This window comes from Urocitellus parryii, chromosome 2 (genome assembly GCF_045843805.1).
Source record: "Urocitellus parryii isolate mUroPar1 chromosome 2, mUroPar1.hap1, whole genome shotgun sequence".
In the NCBI taxonomy this organism is placed as follows: domain Eukaryota; kingdom Metazoa; phylum Chordata; class Mammalia; order Rodentia; family Sciuridae; genus Urocitellus; species Urocitellus parryii.
The window spans coordinates 116,115,161-116,127,222 of record NC_135532.1 but is presented as its reverse complement, the minus strand read 5'-3'; the positions used below and the strand labels follow the sequence as shown (position 1 = coordinate 116,127,222).

Below are 12,062 nucleotides of genomic sequence, written 5' to 3'. Positions count from 1 at the left end.
AAATTAAGCAATGTATATTGCAAAAATAAAGCTCATGAAATAATTTAAAATCAAATGTTACTACACTATTCATTGTAGTAACATTAGATACAAGCTGAAAAATTGAGCCTAAATATTTGAAAGTGCAAATACAGAAAATCAATAGGTAGTATTTTTTCATGGAGTAAATGCAGTGCCTGCTAAAGCTTGATCTATCATTCTCTCTACTATGTATACTACTTAATATTGTTTTCAGAGCAAAGAAGCCACTTGGAAGAAAAGCTAAAAATGAAAGTGCTGACTCACCATATACTCTCTCTCACCTGAGATCTGCTGTTCAAGATTATATAAGAGTTAAATTTTTCTTTTCTTTTTTATTTTTTTCATTCTTAGGAAAAGTTCTCATAAGTTTTGAAAATGTTTGGTAAAATTTATAAAATTGTTTAACATTTAATAATTTGATTTCATGCTAACCTTAAAGATCATAGGCAATTTTGATAAGGGAGTCATCCATGAGCTTGTAGTTTAAGGATTTCTTACTATTGTTGTAAAATCTATGATAATATTCCATCTAACTTCATCAAGACTTCTACAGAGTTGCTTTTTTTTTATTTTTTGGATATTGCACTATCTATTTACCACTAGTCATTTTTTTTTCCTATAGTCACCATTTTTGGATAAATTTCTTGCTTATCACTGATGTTAAAATATTAATTATTCAGTAAACAAATCATTACAGATGTAAGATTATCTATATTGAGCAAAGTTTTCTATTTCCACACATCATTTTATATTTTGATTTAAAGAGGGTTTGGGGCGAATTGTACTTCATTATTCTCATAGAACAATATACTTTCATGTAAACAGGATTTGACTGTTTCACATTTTTCTAGGTATAGTTGATTGTTTATAACTTCCAAACTATAAATAATATTTTAAAATGAGGGTTATGTATTGTTATATTTGACATGATAATTTCCAATTTTTAAATTTTGTTTGTTTTGGTATGAGAGATTGAATCCTGGAGCAGTTTACTACTGAACTACATCCTCAGCCCTTTTTATATTTTGATACAGGGCCTCAATAAGTTGCTAATACTGGCCTCAAACTTGGGATACTTCTGCCTCAGCCACCCGAGTCACTGGAATCACAGGTGCACATGGTCATGCCTCTCTAAACCCCAATGTTCTGAAAAAATATAAATTGAGTTGTTTAAAGTAATGTCAACTGAAAAAAAAAGTGCCATCAGACTGTATATAGTATACTATCATCTTTAGAAGGCTAAAACTTAGAAAATCTAAACACTGTATTGTGCTAGAAGTACAAACATGTGTGATAAAATAAGCAGGGAAAAAAAAAGTATAAGCAAGATCCATGACTGCTGTAACCTCTAAGGGGTCTGCATGAGAATGGTTATAGGGAACAGCTCACAAGGTAGCTGCAAGTTATTGGAACACACACACACACATACACACACACACACACACACACACACACTTCATCATGAATATCACTTAATTTTTAAGTGCTAGAAAACCAGCAGGTTTAGATTCTTCAGGAACAAATTAATGATGAGAATATAGGAATCCCCTCTGAGTTGAGGGACTATATGGAGCACTGTATTCTTTGACTACCATTTTCCAATATATATTTCAATTTATGACAAATATTTACTGATTTCTTCTGAGATTCCTACTGGCTAAACAGTATGCATGATCATCTTTTCTAATAATGTGTTTTGTGTAGTTTGTTTTACTATTCCACCGACTTCTTAAATAGTGATATCAGAACAATAACAGTTCTGCTTACTCTGCAGGAGAAAAGGAAATCTTAGATCATCCTGCTCGTATTCATAGTTTATAAGATGTGGTCACAATTTAGATCAATGAATGTGTTATTCCTAGCAGAATATTTCTGGAATTATATTTTTGATTATGGAGACTCAATGCAAGTAGACAACTTAGCAAGGCTTATAATGACTCAGAAGAATGTTCTGGAATAAATCATTTTGTTCATGCTGGGTACTGGACAGACTAGTTTTTGCAAGAATTAGAGGCAAGCTATGTTATTACTCAGACCAGTAAGGACAAGCCTCCTGATTACTAGTTGTATAAATATTTTCCTTCAGAGAAAAAAGAAAACCTCTCCTGGGATTTGTGAGGCAGCTTTGGGATGGAGAATGGAAAAATAAACCCTACAAGTTAACTAATTTAACTAATTAACTCAGGAGCATGAGTTCTGAGAGTCTAGTCTGAATTTAAGCAGATCACTTGGGGTTATGGTAAAATGCTTCACTCTTCTTGAAGTACCTTGAACTCTGTTTATTCCAAAGGTATAGATTTTGAATGAAAATGTAAAACTAACTTAAAAAAATTAAAGACTGATTGAATGAAAGCAGATCTAATGATTTTTACATCTCTTGTATTCGGTTTCCCTTTTAACACCTCAGGAAGAACATCTACTGTACCTGGCGAGGAGTCCTCTCTGATTTGCTTCTGCACCACTCCCAGTCTGAGAGGTCTGGCTTCTGATTCTCTTCATGAGACAGCCTTCTTTCTGGGCCTTCAGAGAAGGTGGTTTCTTCATCGTCAACATCACCTCCTGATCTCTCAGAAAATGCTCCCTTTCCTTGGTCAGAACCTCCCTGGGCCTCCGCAAGGTCAGCACTGATGCATTTCTCCAAACTGCTGACTCTGTCGCTGTCCAGAGAGGGTGTGGTGCTGATCTGCACTTTGATGGCATTGAAGATCCTGGGGTTGTCTCTCTGAGAGTCTAGCACAGTTGCACACTCAGGGTTCATCAGGTGGTGACAGGATGTGGAATTTTCATCATCGTCATAGTAATCCCCACGTGCTAGCTTATAGATCCCATAGCTTTGTTGGAATGACAGATTGAATTCAAAGCCTCTCCTCTTGGCTAGGTGAAAATGAGAAAAAAATCCCACAGTTAGGTGGATATAAACAACCCTTGGGTGTACATGGTGAGTAACAATAGGAAGTGCTTTCAACCAGATTGCTATCTAACTGACTATTTTCAGTTACTTCTTGTCAATTATGTGAAACAATTATTCCTTACAAAACTCAATCGTCTTATCTCTGGTCTAATTTTCCTCCATTGCACATGAAGGGGCTTGAATTACATACAATCTGAAGAACTCCTTTATTCTTTAGGATAATCCACATAGCAAGAATTTAGCCATAAATTAGGAATCTCTCAAATAGATTCAGTTTTAGTTTTTTGGTACATCAATTCTGAAATTTATTTATTTGGGAATATAACATATTGTGTTAATTATCAAGTAACATTAAGATTAAATGTTATTCAGTTAAGAATGCCACAAACAGATATAATTGCTTTAAAACTTTTGCTGTATAACACTTCTGATATTTGTGTGACTATGAATGCCTGTATTAAAAATTATACCATGCTGCCATGCGGCTTTTAAACTTTTTTAAAATAGCGAGTACATTTCTTATACAAATCAGTTTGGAATAGTTGGCTAAAAAAGTGAATGGATGTATATCTCTGTGACCTGAAGCATTTAACAGTATGCACAGAGCTGATTAATTAGCAGGAATGTAGAAAATCTAAATAATGATTTAAATAAAGTAAAATATTCTAGAATTTTAGACATAATACTGTTAGTGAGTACAATGCAAAATCTTAGTAGAATAACAAGACTGTGGCAGAAAGTGATAAAATGTTTGTGTGTGAACGCCATTCAATATTAGGTAATATATTTTAAGAATGAAGTTATAGCCAAGTGGTAGACAAAATGCAATTTAATACTTTAGTTGTCATCTTTGAAAACATTGCTTGTTTCAAAGAAATTTTCTACTTTGATAGTTCTGTGTTTTATAGTCCGACATATTGCTATCTTTGGTGGCAAAAGTTAGGAAAAGCTATAAAGTTTCTATGGGAATCATATGAAATATTTGATTCACTTTCTAATACACTCCAGTGTCATTCACATACTGATTCTATTACTGAAATGTTCCCAGAACCAGAGATTTACAAACCAATTTTGCTGACTGAAAAATAGAATTTATCAGTATAATTCATTGTCATTTGAACCAGAACACAAACAAATAAAAAATTCTATTCAGAGAAAATGGAAAAAACAGAAACAGATGATCATATTTTATACACTGCCTCATTTGTGTTTCTCCTTAGGATTCCTATTAATCTAGTCCAGTAAAATTAAATTAGGATTTTAGACCTACTTTAAGAACGTCAAAGGTGAGGGGAACTGAAAAGATTATTTAATTATTGATGGGCTTCCTTTTCTCCAAAAAAAGGTATGGAGTGACAAATTGGTAATTCAGGAACATTAAGAAAACACAATGTCATAAAATGCCAACTTCTTGATTAATACTTGATAAAATGGATGTCCGATTAGATAGCGTATTAGCTGTTATAATTTTGAACTATGTAAAAATGAGCAATATTTTGAAGGCATTGTAGAATATGTTAATGGAGACTCTGACTTGAGCCAGGACATGATGAGATAGTCCCAGGCAGGCTCTGAGGAGCAGCTGGACTGCCAGAGAGACTACAATGTGGCGGAACCTTCCAGGGCCAAGCTGTTCATGTAGACCACATCATTTGGCAACATCAGCAGCCTTTCACGACAAAAAGTTTTATTGGTCCTGCTTTACAGTTGAGAAAACTGAGGCTCATAGAGGAAATCCAGCTAAGATGATTTATCTGTCAAAAAGATTTGACTTTGATGCTGATTCCAGAATTGAAGTAATTATCCTACGTAGGAAAAAAATTTCTCTACTGCCAATCAGACCCATGAGGAAAATATGTTAGCCTAAGCAGAATGACTCGGACATGCTATTTGTAGGTCGGAGGAAGAACTTTATTTATAAAGTGTAACCCACGAAAACTTTTTTTTTCTGTTTTATTTTGTTTTGTTACTGATTTCCTTAATGCTAAAGGTAAAATCTGACTGAGGTCACCGATGGACATAACAAGATATAATGACATCACAGAGCTGACAGTGTTTGAGGAAGGCTAGAAAAATACGTTAAAAATCAAAACACTTAATAATCAAAACAGTATTGAAGGAGATGTTAGTATCAGAGTCAAACCTGATCATCCCTAAGTTCCTTGAGAACAAAGACTACATCTCTTTAACATTATTATGAACAAACGGCAGAAAGTCCACATGACTAAGGGGCCAGTCGAGCAACAGTAATAACTGACAGGGGCCTGTGTATTCAGCAAGTGGGGCAGCCACCCTCCATCTTGGTCCCTTCCAGTGAAGCCACTAAGGGGAGCGTGTGCAATCTTGATTTTTTAAAAGATGAAGCTGAAGCATAGAGTTTGATCTTAAAATTTTGGCCCATAATTAAAATTGGTTAAAAATAAGTATCAAGAGTCAGGTGTGGTGGCACACGCCCTGTAATTCCAGTGGCTCAGGAGGCTGAGGCAGGAGGATCCTGACTTCAAAGCTGGCCTCTCCAACTTAACAAGGCCCTTAGTGACTCTGCCTCTAAATAAATAAATAAATAAATAAGCAAACAAACAAACAAATAAATAAATAAAGGGCTGGGGATGTGGCTCAGTGGTTAAGTGCTTCTGGGTCAATTCCTGGCACCCCTGCCCACAACAAATAAATAGTATAAAGGTAGGTTCAAAATAAAACATGTCTTTGAGTCAAAATCAGCTCAGGCCAGGAATGACTTATCGGTGCCTTGCTGGAAAGGCAGTGACTTCCCTGTAGGACATTGTGCAGGAGTGGCTGAGAGAGTGAATGAATGAAATAACCCATGGTAACCACCCAGCTGTGTGTGGCAGGGTGTTTGTCAGGACAGCCTGACTCTGTGAGGCAAGCTGAATGGCACACATGTTAATAGAAATGATATCTTTTAAAATTGTTATCTTTATGTACATTTTAAAATTGATTGATTTGGGCTTGAGGGTAATCAAGTTTCTGAATCTTATGTTTATGTTGCTTAAAAAATATTGAGCTGTTTTTAAAACTTTTTGTGTAGTGAGAGGTCTTTCATTGATTAGTAGCTTTCAAGAAACTTAAAGAACAATAGAATACAGTCCACAAAGAACAATAGAATACAGTCCATTATTTTCTGAAATCTAAATCACTCTTTAAAAAATAAATATAATTTATTTGTTCTGCAAAGCAAGAGCTTATAGGATCACTAACCTTGGCTAAAACATGAAGTAATTCTAGTCTTTTTCTTTTAATCACATTTTGTCAACTATAATTTTAAAGTAATTATATCAGCTTATGAAATGAATATTTTTGAGGTTAATACATCACTTAATAGATACTCTGATTTTGTGAAAGAATAAAGGCCAAATATATCTGCTCTTTCTTTATATGAAGTATTTGATTTTTAGCTGTTTACGTACAGAAAGAAAATATGTCAGACAAACAAAAGGAATCTCAAGGCTATATCCATTTCTTATGTCGACCATCTGAGATCTCAGTGTTAAAAATCACTTAAAAACACTTTTTGCTTGGAGATCCTAGTAATGCAGACGACTGACAGAAACCAAAGTTAATTCTTATTTCTGTAAATTAATTCCCAGTACTGACAATCATTTCTCTGCTTGCATGTCTCTTTATTACCATTCTGTGAAGCTGAAATGGCAAATTGTATGTGCTTACATCTGAAAGGTAAACCTATAGGAAATGTGAGTCAGAACAATTATTTTCCCTTCTTTGCTTCTGTGTCCTTCATGGAAAAAGAATGTAAAGAAAAGGGATCTTAGTTTGTTAAGGAGAAAAATTGAACATGAAACGTTTAAAGAATTAAGTCATACAGCTGATAAAACCCCTGCCCTTTCTTGGGGATGAGCCACCTTTGGGTGCTCAGAATGTCATTGTGTCACTGTAGCAATAGAAAAATTCATGCTGGCTCTTCATACAGTGAAAACACACTCTTGTTATCAGATTTCCCTATGGCATAACCTGAATCCTAAGAGGGCATGGATCCTATAAAGATCCTAAACTATCATTTGGCACAATGTTTTATGTTTGAAAACCCACCTTTTTAAAAAAAATAAGCTTTTATATTTCAAGTCCTCCTTTGGAATTTTTAAATAAATGCAAATAAAATTGTGGCAATTTTAGAGGAAAATGTTACTCTGAAAGACACTTTTTTAATTTCAAATTCGAAAGTGATGTGATCATTGACTGTGCTAACCAGGCTGTGGGCTTTTCTATCTTGAGCAGTGCTTGAGCAGTACCCAGGATGGAACATTGAGGAGGTCACTTCAGTGACAGGTCATTGTCTTACTTTAGGCTCTGGTGTGGGGGCTCCCCACTTCTTAAGAAAGCCTGCACTCAAACACTTCACCAAGGCTTCACATTGTCACCAGCACTGGACTCTCGTCTCTGTCACAATTGTAAATGTTGTGAGACTGACAGGATTGGTTCACTGTTAGAGCAGGCTTGTAAATGAGTTCCTATTTTATGTTTTTTTTAAGTGAAGCATAAAAATTCATTATTAATTTTTTCTGTTGTTGCTCTGCATATTAATCTCCAAAAGAACATCATTATTATATGTCCCATGGTCATTTCACAGACAAAATGAACTTGGCATCTGTTAACAATAAAACTTTATGATATTCTTAACAATGAAAAGTCATTTTTGTCTGTTGAAAAATATCTAAATGTTATCAATATCTGATAAACGGCCAGCTCATGACTGATATTTATGAAATAACTCTGTTGTAGAATTGATTCAGAGTATACTTTGATATTTTCCAATTTCTACAACCCCAAAATAGTGTGATACAAACTGCATTTATTTAACATAATTTTTCTATCAAAGAATAACGCACTTGCCTATTCTGAAAAAGAACAATTAATGGGACCATTAATTCAGTGTATACTTAGATTTATTAAGTGGCCGAACATTGTATCTTCTGTCTGGAATGACAAAATAATGTCATTTTTTTTCTTCCTGGCAGATCAAAATATGCAGCTCATTCTTCTGTTTTTCCTGTTTTATGATATGGAGCAACTACACTGGAGAGAGCTTTACCCTTACATCTGCCTCCCACCCCCAACCTACCTGTGCCTATCTCCTATGCTTATCCTTGGGACATATTTTTTTTTAAAGTCAGTAGCAAAGCCAGATTCATATATGCATATACAATGACAAAGTCTGCCACCTTCCTCCCTTCTTGGAACTGAGGGGTTTTGCTTCCTGGTTGGGGCTGAGCAGGTTTATGTTGCTAATTGCAGAGAATCATTTGGGGACTGTTTCAGGGACTCTGCAAAATAGTAAAGATGTGTTTCTTACTGTTCCAATGACTAAGTGTGGGCTCCAGCATAATCAGTGTTTGATTCTTTCCAGAGTGTTAATACTCTCTTACCAGATGCAGGATTCTCAGCAATGTGGCTGGTGATACATAGTCCTGGCAGGGGATTTATTTTCCACTGAGAACTTTCCTAGATAAAACATCTAAGAGCCTTTGTTGACATCCTTGAGTCCTCTCTTCCTTTTTTACCTTGAAAAATCATCATTGCACAAGTACTTCTATGGTTGCTTAAAACCTGCTGGTTGAAAAGCTACTCCAACACTGAGCTGAGAATTGTTTCACATAATTGTTTTTCTATTTGCCATTTACATTTGTCCTTGACTCTTCATCCTCTACTAGGCAACTTTCTCAAGGGCCACTTTTCTGCATTGGAGGGAATGCATATTGCTCCCAACAGCCACATTGTAGGGGACTTACTTTTTTTGCCATCTGATGCCACTGAGTAAGCACTCTGCCTGCAGTTGATGATGCAGCCACAAGGCAAGTGGGTCCAACGTTTGGACAAGACAAACACCGGGGTTACGGTGGTGGCCAGCAGGGTTAGTAGAAAGCTGAGTGTCTCAAAAGGAAGGCTCTGAAGCCCCACCGCGTGCTTGACCACCATGTGGATCTGCAAAGGGGAGAGAACTTCAGACCTAACTCCAATCTCATTTCACTTCCCAAGCCTTCCCCGTAAGCCCACGGCCCCAGTCTCCCTCTCCAGCCTCCTTCCCTGGTTGAGAAAGTTCTGCTTCTGGGCTGCTGTGCTAGGCTTTGGTGGTGGGCTCTTGGGATACACCCTACTGCGCCAGACTCCAGGGTTTGGTGGATTCTGCTCTTGGATGGTGAGCTCACTGCCTGTTGAAATCTCCACCAGGGAGGTACAGTTTACAACATGCGGTCGCTGCCCAGGCAAACTGGCAGCATCTGTGGGACCTGTACCCGGCACGCCGAATGGTCTTTGTCAGCCCCCAGAACCTCATCTCCACCCAGGAGCTCTTGTCAGAGCAAGGCGCCACTGACACTTCTCCCGCGGGCTCGCCCGGGAGGCCAGAACAAAAGCCTGGTTGGCCCCCTCTCTTGTCGCTCTACAGCACATGCGCCCCTCCTTGGTCTCCCTGCTGGGCCTGGGCGCGGTCCTCACCTGGCAGGAAAGGAGCACAGAGAAAAGGGCGACAGAAGGTGGAAAGAACCTTTCTCGCCTGTTCTGAATATTCCAAATTTTTGCTGGGAAATTGATCATAACAGAGATAGGAAAACTAAGTCGCCCGTTACCAAAAGTGCTCCTCAAGGCCCTCAGTTTTGAAAGGAGAGAAGTGCTTGGCTGGAAAGGCTTGGTGGCGGGTTGCTCCCAGCGGGAAGCCGCCCTCCTTCCAGCGAGTGTTTAAAACCTGGCGAGGCACCTCTGGAAAAGGACTTCACTGCGCATCTTTTGGTGGCTTCCCAAACCCGCGACGCTGGCCTCAACATGCACTCACACTGCCTGGCACACACGCGCGCATTAGGAGCAAGTGCACTTTTACCATTAGAGGCAGCCAGAGAACGACTTTTGTCAGCGCTAAGATCAAAGCGAAGCGCTTCTGCGCAACGCTCCTGGTGAAGCTCCGGGCGCCGCGCGGAGTCCCCCGGTTCTCACGCCAGCAGGCTCCCGCCCCTGCGGCCGCCGGCGGTCCTGGTCCAAAGGCAGTGTCGGGACTCCGGGAACATCCCCCAGCGCAGCGCAGAGCGGGGCCCGGAGCATCCTCAGGGGACAGCGAAAGCTCTCTCCCCGCAGCAGAAGGGGTCCCAGGAGTGGAAGCCCCACGGGAAATTTCCTGGTAGTTGGCATGGATTCTCGGCGGCTCTTCCGAACACAGCAACTGGTGAGTGAGAGGGACTGAGAGGCCCGCCAGGAGCCCGAAGGCCGAGGCGTACACGGAGAAGAGCAGCAGCACGTAGGAGCTGGAGCAGTCGGCCAGGCAGCCCCAGGGCGTGCGCACGAAGGCGCCCCAGCCGCACAGCGGGAGCGCGGAGAGCAGCAGGCTGGCTGCCCACACCGTGAGCGCCACGCCAAGCACCTGGCCAGATCTGCCGGAGGCCGCTGGGCTCCCCTCAGCCCGGTGCATGGTGTAAAAGTTGTAGGAGACCAGGAGAGTCGCCTTCAAGTTGCTGGAGAGGCCCTGGCATAAGTACAGCAAGGCGGACGTGGTGCACAGAGACTGGAAGTAGCCCGGGAGCTCTTTTGGCCACTGCAAAAACATGAAGATGGTCACTGACAGGACACTCAGGAGATCATCCACAGACCAGGAAGCCACGAGCATGGACACGACTGTTCTGTTCCGCATTCCCAGCAGGGACACGAGTGAAAAAATGCTGCCCGCTAGGGCTGCAAGAGCCATCAAAAATGTCAGGCAAAAAAGATAGATATTCAGAGTTCCTGGTGAATTTAAAAGGTCCGTAGAATTATGATTTTCTTTCCACAGGCTCGAGTCATTTGCTAGTAAGTTACTGAGAAAGAAAGACATTGTCCTTGGTCAATATTTAATTTCCCTTCTCAATGAGTCTGATGATTTTCTCAAAATAAAGCATGGTTGTTGCCAATCGGATGTCATTTCTCCTACCAAGTTTCCCTCTAGGTGTCCCTCAGTCCTGCAGGAAATGGTCAGGCATGGCTTCTTTAGATCTGACTCAACCCACATCTAAAAACTGAGTTCCATTTCAGGCATCAATAAACAACTTTTCAACATTCCAATTAAAGACAGACAAACTCCAAACTCCTTTCCACAACCAAATTTCCGTCAAGAAAGCAAGAACTCCTCAGATAGATTGACAATCAGTGATGTCTAGGTCCTTTGGGGTCCTTCTTATGGAGGAAAGCAGCCCGTAGCTGGATGTAATCAAACTATTCACTTTTTAGAGCAATAAAAGGATGCATTTGGTTCCAGAGCTGGATTCAGAAGCAGAGAGACTGTCAGGTAGGTTTCAGCTTTTATGGCAGAGAGAGAGAGAGAGAGAGAGAGAGAGAGAGAGAGAGAGAGAGAGAGAATGAGAATGAATATGAGCAAGCAGAGCCAGCCTGTACTCAGGCTCCCGTGGAACCTTTGTGTTCTTCAATCAGCCTGTGATCCTCTGAGCTGCAGGAAGGAGGAGTCAGCTCCAAGCAGGAAAGAAGCAGGGAAAAAAGGGAGGGGAGTTCTGTGCGAACAAAATGATGTGTATCTTCTCAGCCCGCCTCACTTGAAGCAAAACCAGTGCCCTTGCCAAGACTTCCCCTTCGGTTTTGACACATGAAACTCGTCCAGATACTGGATCAGGCTTGATGTGAAGTACAAATGTCGCCTCTGAGAGGGCTAAAGGACTCCAGTAGGTACACTTTCCTGCTCCATCACCCACTGGAAGAAGAACATCATCCATACCATTTACGAGGGTAGGATGTACCAGGTTTCTCTTTACAAACATATTGTACAGAAAGACAAATGCCTCATGTCCTACTCTGTGGAAACTGAAAGAGTTGATCTAAGGAGCAGAATAGTGGTTACTAGAGACTAGGAAGGGAGGGAGGGATGGGAAGTTACCAAAATACAGTTAGATAGGAGCAATTCTCACGTTCTGTAGCATAGTAGGGTAAGTATGGTCTATAAGAATTTCTTGTGTATTTAAAAATAAGTAGAAGAGTCCAAAAGTTCCCAACACACAGAAATGATAAATATTTGAGAAGATAGAAATGCTGATCATATACATTGTATACATAAATTAAGTTATCAAACTGTACACCATAAATATGTATAGGTATTTTGTGCCAACCATATATAAAATTGTATTTC

General features: G+C 39.7%; 1 protein-coding gene across 1 annotated transcript in view; it reads right to left on the bottom strand.

Moving 5' to 3' along the window:
* The window catches only part of Gpr149 (G protein-coupled receptor 149), a 65,092-nt gene extending 54,329 nt beyond the window's left edge, over positions 1–10,763 (bottom strand). Inside the window, exons 1-3 of the mRNA XM_026392895.2 lie at positions 9,783–10,763; positions 8,698–8,890; positions 2,447–2,895 (exon numbers count right to left, since the gene is read on the bottom strand). Coding sequence (XP_026248680.2) covers positions 2,447–2,895; positions 8,698–8,890; positions 9,783–10,763 — 1,623 coding nt within the window. The remainder of the gene's footprint in view (positions 1–2,446; positions 2,896–8,697; positions 8,891–9,782) is intronic.
* Positions 10,764–12,062: the final 1,299 nt, after the last annotated feature.